The sequence below is a fragment of the Gadus macrocephalus genome, chromosome 2 (genome assembly GCF_031168955.1).
Source record: "Gadus macrocephalus chromosome 2, ASM3116895v1".
Lineage (NCBI taxonomy): Eukaryota > Metazoa > Chordata > Actinopteri > Gadiformes > Gadidae > Gadus > Gadus macrocephalus.
This window is the reverse complement of record NC_082383.1, coordinates 13,382,288-13,400,735: the sequence shown is the minus strand read 5'-3', so window position 1 is coordinate 13,400,735 and position 18,448 is coordinate 13,382,288. Positions and strand designations below refer to the sequence as shown.

The window sequence follows — 18,448 nt, the reverse complement described above, 5'->3', positions numbered from 1 at the left end:
TCTGTAGCGTGTACCCTTTTCCTCTCCCAGGTTCCCCCAAACCACCGTCTGCCAGCAGCAGACTCCCAGCTCTGTCACGGTGGGCTTATGATGAGTTGTGTCAGTCACAAACAAAAACACACACACCACACACACACACACACACAAACAAAGGCTGACACTCTCTCTCTCTCTCTCTCTCTCTCGCGCTCTCTTTCTCTCTCCTCTTCTAACACACCGTTGTTGAGGTTTCAAAACTAGCTATTTTCTGGTCATCCCCCACACGCACACACCCTATGTCATCCTCCTCTCCTTTCTTCCCCTCACCACTGCTTTGCTCCCCGGCCCTTTTGTGTCTACTTCACCCCCCCCCCCCCCCCTCCGAAGCCTGCAGGCACCCATGAAGCAGTGATGATTAATAATTACAGAGCAGTACACACAAAATTGGGGTAGAGAAGGAAGAGGGGAGAAAAAAAGAAAATGGAGAAAAAACCAACAATTTCTCTCTCTTGTTTGATGTCCGACATGAGAGGGACCAAATTTACAAAGAAACGGAACGCTATAAAGGAAAAAGAGACGGCTGGTACATTCCTCCTCTCCTCTCCTCGCCGTGCTGTTTGGCTTCTGCTTTCCTTCTCTCAATGCCTCCCACCGTTCATTTGGTGTTTTGTTTGTTGTTTCCTTGTTACTATCCACTTTTCAGTCCAACCTAACACTCTTGCCGTGTATTTTCATCTAAACCTTTTTAGCCGGCTTTGTTTGTGAAGTCGAATATAGGACTATTTGACCAAATGTTTTTAGTTTTTTTATGTTGTTTTTATTTTGGGCTTTTTTAAAGTGCTCTGTGTTTGTAGTTCCTGTTATGCCTTTACAAATGTGTTTGGGCTGACCACATCCTGATTTTAAATTCACGCTGAAATTTACTAGCAACGGATACACACAATTACAAACGAATACACACAAACAGTCAATCAAACATGAAAGAATAACAGAACAAAGATAAAAATAGGAAAAAATTATATCTATAAATATTTTTGTTATTCTTTTTGAATTTATTATTATTATTTTCATATGTCATTTATATATTTATTTCTCATTCAGGAGTCATTCTATGTGTACAGAGGTGTTAGCAAAAGTTGTTCACCAATGTTATTAACGTACGTAATTTGGCTATGGCTCTGAATGTTCCATTAGCATGCTTGGTATGGATCTGACATAGACGACGAGTTGAAGCCATGAGAAATACATCCATTCATTTTGGTGTAGACATTACATTGTGAATTTGACTTGAGAAGAAATAATAGAAAAATATTAAAAAAAAAAAAGCATGATTTGAATTTGTAGCTTTGACCAAAGCAATTGTGACGCATGTCATCAAGGGGCAGGGTTACAAGCATCCTGCTCAAAGAAAGGGAATCAAACCCAGTACCTTTCAGCCGGGAACCGAACACCCTAGCCCACTCCACTACCCCCTGTATCTGCTTATTTACCTGCAGTCCAATTGTTTTTGGTTCCTTCCTTTCTTTTCAGACGTTAACTAAAACCTTGGAACAGCCCCATGGCAGTTGTTTGCTAGCAATGGGCTTCAGGCTTTTACAGGGCCTGTCAGGGGTGGAGAAACCTGGAAGGGATTCTGACACTTCTTCGCGCAAGCCCAGCCCAGTCTCACAGCTAGTCTGCCATTCTACCTCTCTGCACCCAGCAACAGTGGAGCGGCAAGGAGACAGCCCACTGGGGAATTGGGATGAATCCACACTGTTACCTACACGCACAACTGCAAACACAGAGACGTGTCAGTGTGTGCTAGCGACCACAGTTTGAAAAAAGAAAATCTAAAATGCGACAAGGAAAACTGTGTCAGAGCCAAGCACAATTTGAGCGTCTCAAGTCGAAAGCCTCTCCATGAATATCCCTGTGGATGTTTTCTGTCATCCTGTCACTGTCACACCCTCACACCGGTTGGGTGTTCGTCCCATGTTTATCTCTGTTTGGGTTTTAAACGTGCATGCACATTTGTGACTCCCAGTCCTGTTCTGATCGTTAACAATTCAGCTCTGTTCTGCGCCTGATCTACAATGTGTGTGTGTGTGTGTGTGCGCATGTGTTGCAGGGAGGCGGAGGGCAGCTGGAAAGAGCCAGAGAGGACCACAGGCAGCAGGTCCGGCAGGCTGAGGCCTCTCTGGAGCAGTTCAGGCAGCAGGTTGAGCTTAGTTCGGAGAAGACCTATGCCGACATGAAACTACAGGTGTGTGACATGCAAAATTGCAAGCATAGTGCAAGCATACACTAATAAATACACATTCCCCCCCACACATAAAAGTACACACATACTGGATATATAAAAAAATACAATACAATACTCTTCCACTTGTCCTCATTCTTCCCGTTGCTGATTGTACATGTGTGCGTAATAGTTCATAGCTGCGATATGAATGCACTGTGCATGTCGCATGCTCAAGTGCCTGACCACGAAAGGGATGATGAGACTCGTTGACTGATCTGAAACACCGGGACAATGCACATTGCTGCAAGCACACAGAAAGACATGAACACACTGGCAAAACTGTGTGTGTACATACTGGTAAACACACACACACACAGACATTCATCTCTCTCTCTCTCTCTCTCTCTCTCTCTCTCTCTCTCTCTCTCTCTCTCTCTCTCTCTCTCTCTCTCTCTCTCTCTCTCCTCTCTCTCTCTCTCTCTCTCTCTCTCTCTCTCTCTCTCTCTCTCTCTCTCTCTCTCTCTATTCCTCTGTGGGCCTAATGCACATGTCTCTCTCTATTGTATGCATGGTATTTTACCTGTTCTTTTCGGTATATATATATATATATATATATACACGATGGCTACGTAAAGTAATATATAGAGGCAATTAAAAACACCCCCAACAAACACACTCACCAGAAATGAAAGTTTCCCTCAGGCTGTGTCTCATCCCGCGTTCACATCCCGTCCAAAACGAGTCCACTCATCGTTATGTTGATGAGCGCGGCGTCGGGCGCTCATCTCCTTGCCGAAGCGTTGCCCTCGCCTCACCCAAAGTGGGCGTCCTCCGTGGGCCAGGCGAAGGTATCGACGAGCAGGCGGTCCAATTAGTGCGTGAGGCCGGGCTGCGCGTGAGGCTGGCCCCTCGCTGTGTAGACCGCCGCTCATCCCGGGAAGCGGAGCGGCGTGATCGATGCATAAGAGGCGGGAAAAAGTTCTGACGTGTCGGTTTGGCTGTGGGCCTCCTCGTCGAGCACTACTGGGTCTCACTCTGTGTGTGTTTGTGCGGAGCTTTATTGAGCAAGCAGCACTTTTCCTCCAGTAGTTAAAATGTGCACGCTTCAGTGCTTTTCATTTACTGTGTCTTTGGGGGGGGTCTTGGCGAGGTGTCTTCCTCTCAGGTAGAATTCCTGTCTGTAGAGCAGCACGTCGCTAGGTTAAAGAGAAAACTCTTAAAGGTGTGTATGTGTCTGTCCAGAGGAGTTTGCAGAGCCTTCTCCTCAGCACAACCTTTGCCCCTCACTCGCACCGCCGGTCCCTCAACCAAATTGGAAAGAAGATTCTACACACCCTCCTGCACACTCTGCTCGGCTACCTCCTACTCGTTCCTTTTCTTTCTTCCATCTTCTGCTTGCTGTTCCTCTCATCTCCTCTCTCTCTCCCCTCTCCTCTCCTCTCCTCTCCCTCCTCTCCTCTCCTCTCCTCTCCTCTCCTCTCCTCTCCTCTCCTCTCTTCCCCTTCTCCTCTCCTCTCCTCTCCTCTCTTCCCTCTCCTCTCCTCTCCTCTCCTCTCCTCTCCTCTCTCTCTCTCCTCTCCTCTCTTCCCCCTCTCATCTCTCTCCTCTCTCTCCTCTCCCCTCCTCTCTTCCCCTCTCCTCTCCTCTCCTCTCCTCTCCTCTCCTCTCCTCTCTCCCCTCTCCTCTCTTCCCCTCTCCTCTCTCTCCTCTCCTCTCCTCTCCTCTCCTCTCCTCCCCTCTCCTCTCTTCCCCTCTCCTCTCCTCTCCTCTCCTCTCCTCTCCTCTCCCCTCCCCAGCAAGCCCCCGGCATCCAAAATCTGCAATCTGACTTTATCCTCGGCCCACATCAAAGCCCAGGGAGAGGGAGGCAATCTCCTCTGTATCCTCGTCATCCTCCCTTTTCCTCTCATCTCCTCTCTCTCTCTCTCTCGCTCCACTCCCGTTTTCATGCCCCCCCCTCTCTTCCAACTCTGCATCACTCCATCACATGCCCACACTATGTCTTTAATGTCAGAAAGTGAATATACTTCAAGAAAGATTTTCGTTTCTCTTTTTCTGCTCATCCCTATTTCCTTACCTCGCTATACCTCCACACCCTCTCGCATGCCTAGTTTTTTCAAAAATGTGTATCATTTTCTTTGCACATTGGTTTGTCCAGTATCTAAATGGATTATATCTCACTCTCACTCTCGCTCTCTATCTCTCTCTCTCTATTCCTTTTATTTTGTGCCCTCTCGTTCAAAACTCAGAGGCCCCCTTTTGGAACGTGCTTTAAAAGAAAAAGCCAGAAAAATGTTTGGCTCGGGGAAAAATACAAAAAAAGATTGAAACTTTGTTGCTTGCACAGTTCAAAAGAAGCTTTAGCATATTTGAGGTGGATTAATGAAAACATGTCTAGCATTTCCACAATGTTACTCATAGCCTAGCGCGAGTATGCTGTCTGCCATCACAGTGAACTACATCTCCGGTCCTTGTTTACCCTCACCTGAATATGGAACAAATATGTTTTTAAAAGAGAATGAGTCTATTTTAAATTTGCCAAATAGGTTCACTGTTCTCTGTAAAAGTTGTCTGTGATGAATTTAGCTCTGAACATACTGCCTGCATCTGCTGTTCGGAAGTGTTGCTCTTAGAACCATACAAATATGGTTCGTAAGATGTATTTACTAAGGAACACATTTTTAACCAAAGAGTCTTGTCTCTGCAGTCTGTTACCTTAAAAGCAGACATATATTATCAAATGAATATTGTGATGAGATATCAATGATGTCTTCGAAATGGTGTCTTGTTCTGATTGTTTTCATAGTCGATATACTGGTGGATTATTGATGATCAATCGATGGCCATAATAATCACACACAACCCAAACGGATATCCTACATCGTCATACTATGTCTGAAAAGAAAAGTATAATTTTCAGATATGAATCACTGAAGGCAAAAAATGTCCACCTAGATGTGTGACGGATAGATGAGCAATGTTTGCTACAGTCCAATGGGTAGCCTGGTAGACTGATCTATCCTGATCTACATTTAATGGATTGTAAATGAAAAACAACCCAAAAAACTAGAAAATGCATTTCCTGTGGTGAGTGCTGTAGTACAAAGTGAGGTTGGAAATATTTTTTAATAAAGCCACATAGATTAAGACATAAAGAAACGTTAAATGGCTAAAATCAAGTGAAGGGATTTGAACAAAATTTCAATAGTCTAAATGGAGTAATGTCCACAATGTCCACATGCACACCATTTAAGAAAAAGTGAATGGTTGGAAACAAATTAAATTACCGCTGAATGAAAAGCGCAAAGCATTGCTAAAAATACAGAAATGTAAAATGAATTGACCTGAAGAATCTGAAACGTCAAATGTATTGCCCTGAACTGTGTGTGTGTGCGTGTGCGTGCGTGTCTGTAAAAGAGAATAGCGAGCCGGTGCGTGATTCAAAGTAGCTCAATAGAGTGGAAAAAACCGCCCAAACTGGCAACACTGCCTGAACGTCATCCAAAATTAGCTCAATCTGACGGGGAAAACCGCCCAATCTGGGAACACGACTGAACGTCACCAAGCTCTAGCGTCAACGTTAATCAATGAGACCAGCTGAAAACGAAGCCGGTATGAAACTAAAACAGCGATTCTGAATAAAGTTTAAATGATATCGAAACTCCGTGTAGATTTGTTCATAGATTTGAACGGAGGTAAAAAAAAAAAAAACGGTTGAAATTTGACCGATGTCTTAAAGGCACCCAGTGCAACTTTCGAGGCTTAAAAATAAACATTCAATTTCTAGTCTTTTTTACACGTAGTAAGTTTCAATAACTCCATACCATTACATACCGACATTTAAGCAGCAAAGATGAGACGTCGTTGTGTGGTGAGAACTGATACAAAATCGATAACAACAACAATGCCGCCATTTTCTTTATTTTTTGTAACCTACAATAAATAAAGCAGGCTTCCAGTCAATGGAAAAATGGCTTCTCCCCACCGGCGATTGTTGTTGTTTACGATTTTCTATCAGTTCTCACCACACAACGACGTCTCATCTTTGCTCCTTGAATGTCGATATGTAATGGTATGGAGTTATTGAAACTTACTACGTGTAAAAAAGACTAGAAATTGAATGTTTATTTTTCATTGAATGTTTACATAAAGTTGCACTGGGTGCCTTTAAGAAATTAGGCGTCAGAATGGGCAGACGGCTTCAATGGGACCAACTGTAGAATATGACGGTTTGAAACTAAAACTGTGTGTAGATTTATTAAATGTTTTGAACGAAGATAAACGGTTGAAAACTGATTCAGTTACGTCTTAAACAGTTGACGTACCAGAGGACGGCTCTGATGTCCTCCAATTGACTCCCATGTTAAAAATAAATAAATTTAAAAGTAGAATATCTTAAAAAGTATAAAATATTTTAAAAATCTAAAAAGAAGCGCGCGATCCCAAGCTATTCTGAATGTTTTAAAATTTGAATGGAGTCTCTAGGGGGAAAATTGAGGAAGGATATAGGCCCTAAAGTTTGTAGAGAATAATAAAGAATAAAACTTATGAAGAACAATAGTTGAGCGCTGCGTGCAGCACTCACCTAATGACAGTGATTATCAGTATTACAATCGACTAATCAGCTATCTTGTTGCCCCCCCCCCCCCCCACACACACACAGATGGAGAAGGTGGAGGAGGATTTGCTTCACTCCAAGGCCCTCCGAGAAAACCAGACAAAGGAGTTCTCCCAGAAACTAGACGCACTCCGGGAAAAATACGAGGAGCAGGTCTGTTGTGTGTGTGAGTGTGTGTGTGGTCTATCCTGTGATTTCGCTTGGCCTTGAACTAGGTACACACATTGTTCCACTTGTCCGGCAGGATGAATGGAGGCCGTCTCCTCTGCCTCGCTGATCGCCATCCCAAATATTGCCATTATTATCTCCTATCTTCTCGCTACATTCTGAGGGAACAACTTTTGGCCAGACAGACAGTCAGACAGACATTCCCATCTGGTCGGGCTGATTAAATCCTCATGATCACGGCACACTTTTAGATTGTAGTCTAGATAGGGAGGAGCCTCAATAATAGTTTCCAAGTATTTGCAGTCCGTATTCACAATCTGCAAGATCCAATATCTTGCTATTAGCCCAGCTCTATCAGCTTCTGGCGATCGGAAGAGCCTATCTTCTAGATGGACCGCTCGTCCATGCATCTGATTCAATTAACTCATAGCAATGGATGTTATCGTGAGAAAATTGGCTTTTATTCCGGGGTAATAGTCTTTTACTTTTCAATTTAATCTGGTTGTAAATTCCACCTTTGGCATTACAGTTAAGATACCATGTTAGGTCCTATTAGGCTCATATCAGTGAAATGAAAAGAGTATATGATTTACAAGAAATTTTACTTCTTCAAAATTTGAATTTCTCATATGATCTGCCTCATCGAAACAATGAATAAATTATGATTTAAATTATAGCATCAGAAATAAATAATTTAAAGAAGAAAAAAGTGATGGATGTTCGTGTGGTTCTCCATTAACTTGAGCCATAACCATCAACTCTATCTCTTTAAATTGAGAAATAAAAGTACTAAAAGTTAAGTCATCAAGGTTCAATCTGCATTGTAATATAAAATAAGCACTCTGGGGTAAGCAAATTGATTGCATACAGCACTAACTCTTAGCTTTGATCAATGCAGCACTAAAAGTAAACCCCCATAGCTGTGATCAAGCGCAACGCTAACCACTAACTCCCTTAGCTATGTTAACATATATCCCTAACCTCCTTAGCTGTGATCAAGGGCCGCGCTATCCGCCAGCTCCCTTAGTTGTGATCACGTACGGCGCTAACCCCTCTTAGCCACGTTAACAAACAGTGCTAACCATATCTGTGATCAAGTGCACTGCTAACAGCTAAGCTCCTCAGCTGTGTTAGCATACAACGCTAACGCTGTTAGCCATGCTAGCGTACAGCTACACGCCGTGTGTCAGATAATACTGTCACCGCTCTATCGTGGCACGTATCATCTGCTCCCCCACCCCCAGCCGCCCTCATCTGGATCCACAGCACCGATTTCCGTCCAGACAGCCATAAAGTCAAACTAATCATTCAGTCAATTATATGCATACCAACGCTCATTTGTGTAACAGATGGACTCCTAGCAGTGCATATGTCGATTGCTCTGAATCTCAGCGAGACTCGAGAACATTGTATTTTTAACCTTCAGTTAATGACATGGTCTAGTGAGACTGTTTGGTTATGGTTTGCAGCGAGAATATCTCTAGTTGAAATGACAAGCAAGCATTACTCTAAAATATAATGACATGATAACATGTAGAGTACGTACACATTTAAAAGTGATCTATAGATGTGTGTCCAAAATGTAGCATTTGGGGTCTTTTTTGGAGATAATTCCAAATTAAGTGATGAAAAACAAATAATTGGGAAAATAATCATTTACCAAAAGAGTTAGATGAAGCCAACTGTGTTCTTAATAGAGCGGTTATTCATTGAGATGGTTGTGAAAACTGTGATTGCCTGTGTATATCTGAGAGAAAGCGAGCGAGGAGGAGAGAGAGAAAACTTTAGAGAGTCAGCAAGTCTCCTGTGTTTTATTCAAGGTTTCAAAGTTGATCATACATTATTGGACTTTTTTTACGCATACACAAGTGACAGAAATCTCGTGTAATCATCCGCACCCTGGTGTGTGTGTGTGTGTGTGTGTGTGTGTGTGTGTGTGTGTGTGTGTGTGTGTGTGTGTGTGTGTGTGTGTGTGTGTGTGTGTGTGTGTGTGTGTGTGTGTGCTTGCGCGTGCATGCTCGTGTGTGTGCATGCTCGTGTGTGTGTGCATGCTCGTGTGTGCGTGCTCGTGTGTGTTGGTGTGAGTGGGTGTTGCTCGCTCGCTATTCAGAGATCATGTCTAGGTCATCAGGGGTCAAGTTTGTCCATTGAGCCGCTTTAAGGAACGGTCCATGGTGTCGGCTTCACCCAGCCTTTGAAGAGAGCGGGGGGGGCGGGGGGGGGGGGGGCAGAATGTGTGAAGCATTTGTTTCCTCTTGACCTAAATGGTTGTCTGACGTCACCGCAGCCCTGGAAAGGCCCGTGCTTGACGTTGGCCTGACGTAAGGAGGTCAAACGGCCCTCGCAGATAAGAGGAGCTCTGATCTGTACCCACTTTGAGATGTCGCACGGGGTTGCGACACAACGACAGCAAATTCATAGGCCGAGCGTACGAATACGGACACCATTACACATGGACACACAGGCCTACTTAGTCCAATGTCAGCTTCGGTACTAACCCGACAGAAGTGTGAGAAAGTGTGTTGTCTTCCCTTCTTCCATTTATTTTTGTATTCCCTCCATTGCATCCCCCCTCCTCCCCCTACAGTTCTCCTTCACCCCCTGCTGTGAGAAGACATGGTTCTCCTCCTCCTCCTCCTCCCTCCCAAAGATTTCAGTTTGCACCCCTGCGGTGATTTGATGCCCATTACCTCACTGCCCTGTCTCATTGTGTATAACACAAACCCAAGCCCAGGCGCTCGCACACACACACACACACAGGCGCTCACACAAACCAAACAACGTCTGCAGACGGGGAGTCGTGCTGTGCGCTAACACCATACATGGCGCTGCATCGGCGGCACCACGCTGGGCAGAAACCGCCCCTGTCTTCCTGCATCAGCGCCATGCGTCGGCCCCTTTAAGAATCCTAGCAGCCGGAATCCTCCGCTGCTTGCTGTGCGGCGCGTGATGTCACCCCCCCCCCCCCCGCACTCCCACCCCCCCCATATGGATTTCTTCTGATCGGCTGGTCCGTCGTAACGACCTCGCGCCACCTCCCGTCCCCGGTTTCCTTCCTGTGGGACGTCCATGGTCCGGGACGTGCTTCGGAAGAGGTGTACGGTGCACCGCGACGCCTCCTCACTTTTTTTTTCTTTTTTTCTCACCACCCGCCGCCAACAGCATCCTTCTTCTGCTGTCACCCCGCCGAGGAGTTCCTCGACCAGTTTGTCCGCCTGTCAATCTGCACCTCGGGGGTTGTGAGTTACACCGGGGTGGGGTTGGTGGGGGGGGGGAGGGGTGCGTGTGGGGGGTTTCCCACCAGCCCCACTCGCAGCGGGAAACCCGCGCCGCGGCCACGGATCATATTTATACATTTTGACAATGGATGAAAGAAGACATGTATTGCGGTGGTGTTTTTTTGTCTTCTCAGCATGGAATGTACTTTAGATGAACAAGTTGGGGTGTGTTGAACTGTTTTCCGCTCGCCGCTTTAGAAATCAGTTTCACTATCCCCCTTTTGTTTCGCCAGTGTGTTCTTATGAACTGTCCAAAAAAGTTTCATACAGTTAAATAGGGGGGGGGGGTGGGGTTTAGGTGTATTTAACAAATCTTTTCCCATAGTTCGAGAAGGGGGTACATTCCTGGCTCCTAAAATACAAGTGTCTATTGTGGTCTTCCTCCCAGTGGTGGGGAGTGAGCCCTGGCTTCCTGTAGATAGCCACCATTCATCACCTGCTTTGAATAGGGGGACGGCGTCTGGGGCTCGGGACGCTAGGGGGATACAGAGTGGGCTGCAGGACAGCGGATAGCTCCGTCTCTGGCAGGCCAGGTAGGGTGCCGTCAAGCTCAATGTGCAGGGGGATTAGCTTCAAAGCAGGGACGGGAACGGGCCCCTCGGGCCCCTGCTGGCTTCTTAGGGCTTGGGCTGGGGGCCTGCGTGGCGGGACAGAAGATGGGGGTCACTTGTGTCCTCACCGTGGGGGAGTTGGAATGGTACAGAGGGGGCCATGGGGCCGGGAGCGGCTCTAGCCATGGATCTCGCCCCACAGCAGGTGACTGCTGCTGGAGGACAGCGCCTCGCTAGACGTGGGCCGGAAAATAATTGAGGATTTGCATTTCATTGCGGGTTTGGTTAGTTATTCTGCACTGTGTTATGCTCAGCTAGTTATTGGCCACTGTAGTGTTAGCATAGTGTTCCGTTGATACTCAGCGCCTTGCTGTTCAGCCGACTCAAACCTTCATTAGCAGCGGAAAAGCCTGAACGGTGGTGGTAATTTGTGAAAAACACACTGCTCGAAGACCCGAGTCCCATGAAATCTGAACATCCGATATTGACTTATTCACAATCATTGCCAAAGGGGGATAGGACGTTAAAAGGGGGTGTGATCAAGCATCTTTTATCATGCTTCATTTTAGTTTTTCCCTTTCTGCGTGTCCAAAGTTTCTCTCTGTTGTGATTCAGTGTATTAGGGATGATCATAGGCATCGCCCTAAGCCGATTTTCCCATGCTGTCAAGCGCCTAGCATGGGGGCATCGGCTAGCTGGATATGGCAGATGGCTAACCCCATCTAGCTTTCACAGTACAAATGATCCGCTCTTTCATATGCCGATCTCGGGGAAGGATGAGGGGAACACGTTTTTGTTGGTATAAAGAACATGTCGTAATCAAGTTAACAATCGCATTATCAGTTTCCCAACAATGCGAAGAAGCGCAAACTTTAGAAGAAAAAGTGAATTCTTCGCCAATCTAAAAGAAAAATCGGCGGGGCGAACGGGTGGGTGCCTGCATTCTACTTATTAAATTATTTATTTTGCACTCAATACGGTTGGATGGGTGGACGGACACGTTGTCATGACGACGGGGCTGTTCTCTCGCCGCGTTGCGTTTGGCTGACGGAGTCTCCCTGACGCCTCGGCTTTTGTCCAATCAGATGGCGGAGCAGCGCGTGCAGCGGGAGCAGGAGAGGACGCGGCTCCAGCAGCAGCACAGCGCCGAGCGGGACAGCCAGGCCCGGGAGCGCCAGCGGGAGGTGGGCAGCCTGGAGAGACAGGCCCGGGCCGCCCTGCAGCAGCACCAGCTGCACACCCAGGAGTGGAGGGAGCGCGATGCCCAGGTAGGGGGTCCGCCACTGATCTGCACACACCTCGTATACTTATATACACACACACATGCATTAACACGACCTGAACACGCGCCTCCGCCCAGACGCTCTCTCCAACGGACAGCCGCTTTTTATTTTTATTTATTGGTTTTGTTTTGCTTCCCTGGGGTGTTCAAAGGCGCGGATGAGATGGGGTGGTTTTCCTCCTGCAGGTAGGTAGATGTTATTAATGGGTTTCTCTATTACCCGGCTAACGTCAATGTTTTAGTTGGGGGAAATTTGGTCAGTGTTGTTTTTATTCAAGAAAATATATTTCTTAATTGCCGGGAAAAATAATTTCCACGGCGAGTCGCTGAACACAAAGTAAACAGCCATTAAAGATTTGAAAGGGGTAATAGAAACCCACGCTGAGCTGACTCCCAGTGTAATTCCGCAAAACAAATTTTCATCTCAGCGGGATTTCGCGGCAGAAGTGAAAGGACTTGAAATGCAGAAACCGCAGGTAGCTCGGATGGAGGAGGAGGAAACCTTGCCCTTCTGTGGAGCCTTCACTCTTTTATTCTAAAAACCACGGGTTGCATTTCCCCCTATTCTTTTCAGCCCTGTATGGCTGGGGCACCGTATCAGCGACCGACCAGCGCCTAGCGCCCCAGCCACCCCTGCTGACAAGCAACCGTGCCTGGCATTCACCTCACCGCGGGTAGCCCACTCCATCCCGAAGCGACCGTTATTCTCCGTATTTCAACCTGCATGTAGCGATGAACATTTTGTGAAATTATCCCTTTAATAAGATCATGATTATGTTACGTTATTTTATTCCGAACTACAGTGACAGCGGTAGTTCATAACTTACCCCCACTCCACCACCCCCTTCTCGCTTCTTTGCACCACCCCAGCGTTGGGCTAGCATGGAGCTCTGTGGGGATCCGTTGGACGGACTAGCCCCCAACTGGGCATGTATTTGACTCTACAAGCCTCCTGGTGAAATTGACATTGTCAGCGTGGACAGAATCGATTTATTTTGAGGGGGGGGGGGGAGAGGTTCAGACAGGGGATCTCGATGGCCGTTTGCTGTATTTATTTTCAGGGATGTTTGAGAGATTAGTTAGGATCGGATGCATCGGTTCTGCGAATGAACGAGGAAAGATTAGCAATCAACAGATGTTAAACAATTTGAAAGAATATCTGTGCGGTTCCGATAATGCGCAAAAATACAGTTTATTAGTAGCCCATCGATCAAGGTTGTTTCGAACTGAATAGAATTGCGCCTATCAAGTTCAAAAAGTAAAAATGCATGTATAGCACAAAAAGAATAAAGCGCTTTATATTCCAGTTCTTGCCATTGCCTTAGATGAGACTAATGTGTGACATACTACCATTGTAATCCTACCATTACAAGGAAGACAATAAACCAATAACAATGACTGAACTAAAATGCTAGAATGCCATCAACTGTCTGCTCTCCTGGAGACACGCTGATTTATACGAGAGCTGCCACACTGGTTGCCAAACTCTGCCATGTCTTGGTGTTGATGTGGTTTGTGGTTTGGTAGTATGGACAAACTGAATCGTGACATTTTTTACAAATACAGAAACTTGGCTATGGAAAAAAATAACGGAATTGTATACTTGTCCCATCTACTCCTGAAACATTTTTATTTATTTATCAATTTTTCGGATAAAACGTCTATCACGGTGATTGTCAGCGGCACCCGCCCTTGCGTTGCGGTTTGGTGTTTCGGTGAGACTGTGGCACTCAGGACCTGACGGGCCGTTGGCTGATGACATCCAGCGTCACTCACGTCAATGTGACACCTCGTCTAGACAAATGACAGATCTCAGGATGGGACGCCGGGGAAAAACAAACTTTCCCTGTCATTGATCGGATATTCCCAGTTCCTGTTTGCCCACACGGCGTTCCGAGTTAGGATCACAACCGCCTGCCTGATGTCAAATACGAAACAGGAAGACTCCCAAGATTTCCACTCAGGTCTCGGGAACGAGAGGGAAAGAGAGAGAGGGGAGGGGGACTCAACTCTTTGGGCTGTGCAACTTTGGAGGGAAAGCGCTGAGTGTCGGTTTGACTTGCTAATGCGATGGCTGTGCCGCGCGTTGTGACGTTAAGCTGGCACGCCCGCGCCGTGCAACGCCACCTCATTATTTAGCAGTTTTACATTACTGGAAGTTGTTATTCCCCCATGAGAACCGTGTCTGCCATGTGGGTGCCAAGAAATTGTTCATGAACCTATGTACCATGGAAGCAGAAAAACATTTGTACAAATGAGCAGGGAGCGTTTTTTAAATATATAAATAGAAGCAATATTTTCTTTGTTATAGTTCTATGTTAAAACAAACAGCAACTTTAAGAAGACGTTACTTATATTGCTCCTTTAGTTGTTGTTGACACTGTTTTTGTTACGCCGTGGAGCTCTCTCTCTCTCTCTCTCTCTCTCTCTCTCTCTCTCTCTCTCTCTCTCTCTCTCTCGCTGAATAATGAAACACCATTGCTATTTATCAAACTTAAAAAATCAACAGTTAATTATTACAAATACATTGACGGTAATATAACAACATTAAATTTAATAAATGCATAATGCAAACCAATGCTGCACACCTTTCCTTCTTGCCATACTGATATGGCCATTTCTGAGAGCAGGGAAGTTTAATGAATATATTCTCTCTCGCTCTCTCTCTTTCTGTGTGTTATTCACCTATCTCTCTCCCTCCCACGCCTACTTCTCTCCCACTATCTTGTGGCGCTGGAAAAATGAGCAGATGCCAGTCACACTCTTTTAGGATGAGTAACACACACTCACACACACTCTTTGATGTGGTAAGAGTGGTAATAAATAGCATTCCTCAAACACACACGCACGCACACGCATGCATATACACACATACACGGACCAATGAGTCGTTGCTTTGACTGGAAGTGATGTCAAATATGGTTCTCTGAGGTCCCATTATGTTCTGTTATTGTGTAGGAGGTCCGGAGGACCATCTGTTCGGCTACACATTGCTGTCTTTTCAAGATGCATCCCCTTTGCTCTACAAGGCTATGCGTTAGCTTGAATGTATTGGACGCGTGGTGCTTGTATCCCACGATTCCCTGTAGGAATTACCATCAGGCCTAGCGTGAAGAGCGCACGGTTCTTGGAATCTCACCAATGGCAAGAATTATCTTAAAAGTTTCCAGCCCCCCCGGGAAACACAATAGTCATGTTCCTTTCCAAACAGCTATTTAATCTCTTCTATTTTTTATTTATAATTTATTTATTGAACAAGAGGAGGTGTAGGCAGGCGTTCACTTGGCAGTTTGTCTCCTATGCAGATACAATAACAACCAAAGGCCTTGCTGATGCTAAAAGACAGCACTATTATTTCTGATGTTATGTAGCACGCTCCTCGTTATCCCAGCGGAATGACATCAACAATAAATTAAAATAGGAGTGTACTCATGTGATGTTCTTGTGTAGGCTCAGTTTAGGAGTTCTAATTAAATTCTCTAGTTGTAAATCATCCATGTTTCCAATTGTTTCCAGTAATTTGCACCAGTTACACAAACTGCAATCGTTTATTGCTGGGCCGTCCCCTCTAGAGTGACATTCGTAGCGACTTTTTTGATGTGACCAGATGACAAACGCTAGCAAGGTTTTAATTAACGTGGCAAGGCTTTTAATAGAGCTGTGATATAACTGTTTCACTTCAGACAATCATGTCGGCACGCTCAATTAATTTTGACTAGTTCTTTGGGCACAGTCAAAATGTACTATTGTTCTATCGTCTAATCGTCACTTGCATTGAGCTACTTAACGCCTTCATCACAACCCATTTTACATTGTTGGTGTTGTTTGTCTTTCAAACATACACATCATCTCGGCTTCAAACAGCATGGGCAATAGACTGAGGGAGAGCGCGAGCGAGAGAGTGATCGAGGGAGGTAGGGGAGGGGTGGCCTTTCTTCTCGGGCTGTGATGGACTAAATAACGATGCTGTCAAGCTCTCAAAGAGCCCCAATCCTCAGTAAGTGATTACCACCAGGCAAATGAAGAGGGCGTCAACGCAGTGAGTCAAACACAAGACAGCCGCTAGTCTGATGAGGAGAAGGAGGTGGGACAACGCGGCGCAAAGAGGTGTTCCCTGTTTCCGCTCCGCCTTTGGCATCCATCAGAGTGATCGGTCTCTCCGAACTGTCACGTCACTGCATCCCACCGAGCGTCATGTTGATACGCGATCGTTTGGGCATGGGTTGTGCGATGACGATGATTTGCATAATTGCATGATTTCAAAGCAGATTGTGTTGAGTTGTCGGGAGGCGGAGTGAAGGAACAGGGAGGTGTCCACTGCTTGTCGTGTGAATTATAACATCTCTTTAATCTGGTGCGTGTGATTGGATGTGTGCATGTCACATGACAGATGTTATTAGCTCAATACAAGACTAGATTTGTCAGCACATCAATTATTTTTCTTGGCATTTACCAAACTCACTATTACTTTGTTTGGGTATAGATGTTCAACCGATAGCAGGCAATCTTTAACTGAATAGAAATGGACAGGTTTATTCTGGACTTTCATTGTTGTACAGCAAACATCCATTTTTCATGAGCATATTTACATTATTTCATAATTGTAATCACTCCATTACCATGCCTTACGCATGGGTATTTACTTGCGATGCAATTTGGGAAGACTGATTGACTGAGTCAAGTTGCTTGACAAGCAGATCATTATGTTGATGATGTCATTTTGGATTACTTCCAGGAACAATGACCAGATGGTTACGCTGCAATACAAACGCATTCGGAACGAACCATACGATATGAAAGAAGATATCGGCTATTTAAAATACTATATTGCATTCAAAGTGTTTCTTGTTAGACGTCAGAACTCAGATTTCCAGACATTTTACCGTTAGATATATAAAATGTCCAACCTATAAGTAAGAGAATGCCTCATTGATTGATTTTCATTGAGAACATTTTTGCCACCACTACACATAATGGCATTTATGTTAACCCTACAGATAATACACAATGAATGTTTGCTATTCCACCAATGAAGCTGTAGTGTGGGATTCGGGACATCATATACCCTTCGAAGCAAACACCAACAATGAATCAAGCAATATTGAGCAACTTTCTTGTAGTATGCAAAATGGCCTATAAAATAGTTATTGCTTTGTCATGTTAAACGGGATTCCCCCAGTGTAAACGGTAAAAATGCATACAACGAGAAAAACTAGGGACGTCCATTCTTTTTCCTTACGATATAAAACCAAGGCACAATCTGTAATCAGGTCCAGGTATAGCTATTCTCTTCCATGCTCCCATCTCTGTGAGGTCGATGCCGTTTCAGTGGCCAACGGCGTTTTTTCCTCCGCTCACCTTCACTCTTAGCGAATGATGTTTGCATTACAAAAGCCCTGTCGCAGATCAGGGGCCACGGTTACAGCGCCCGCTCTTATTTCTCTCTCCTACCAAAATAAGAGCACGGTGCCCAGAGGGTTAGTTTTTTCCGCAGCTTCCCAGCCAATGACTGTTTCCGTGCTTCAGGATTACATTTGCGACCTAGTCAAAGATATTTATATATATATATAAATAATTTTATTTTTAGGTTGATGCAAAATCATCCACACTCGTCAAAGAGAGAATTATAGATTAAAGCCTCTCCCGGCCTTAGATCTCCGACGTCGTCTGCCTTTGAAGGCTCCAGTAGTCCAGTGATGGAGCGAATGTGACGAACGGAAAAAGAGCGGGAGGGAGAGAGAGAGAGAGAGAGAGATGTTTGTTTGCCTCGCTGTCGCACTGTGCCATGTGCCACTACATGGATGACAGTTAGAGTGCGCGCAAGCCTGTGTTTGTGCGTGTTTGTCCGTGTTTGTGTGTTTGACACCAAGCCGTGGCATCTGGATGTTTTTTTGTGACACTCCTTTGAAGTCTTATGTGAGTCCCTCCCCCAGCGCTGGGCATGGAAAGAAAAAATGTCTTTCAAAGACACTTTCTGTCTGATTGCCTTAACACGGCGCTGTCCTCGGATGCCCTGGCAAGTAGTCGGGCTGGGGTGAGGGACCCGTCATAGGTGGGGGGGGGGCAGAAGGGGAGCAGGCAGACAGTCTGAAGCGAAAAAATAGGAATAAAGGATAAGCAGTTCAGCTCAGTCATGTCGATTTATGTTTTAGGATGGTATGCTGTTGAAAGATTAGAATGGATGAAAGATTAGAATTTTTGAATCCGTTTTTTTGCCGTGGTTGAGTCACGCCGCGGATGAAGCACGACAAGGTTTGGATTTGATGGCGACTTTTTTTCATGTGTCATAACCGTACTCTTTTTTTTTATCACAATAAAACAAAGACCGGAATTATGGCATGATTGGCC

General features: G+C 45.4%; 1 protein-coding gene across 1 annotated transcript in view; it reads left to right on the top strand.

Moving 5' to 3' along the window:
* The window catches only part of cep112 (centrosomal protein 112), a 107,965-nt gene that overhangs the window by 38,278 nt on the left and 51,239 nt on the right, over positions 1–18,448 (top strand). The window contains 3 exon segments of the mRNA XM_060042281.1: positions 2,100–2,224; positions 6,867–6,974; positions 11,904–12,086. Coding sequence (XP_059898264.1) covers positions 2,100–2,224; positions 6,867–6,974; positions 11,904–12,086 — 416 coding nt within the window.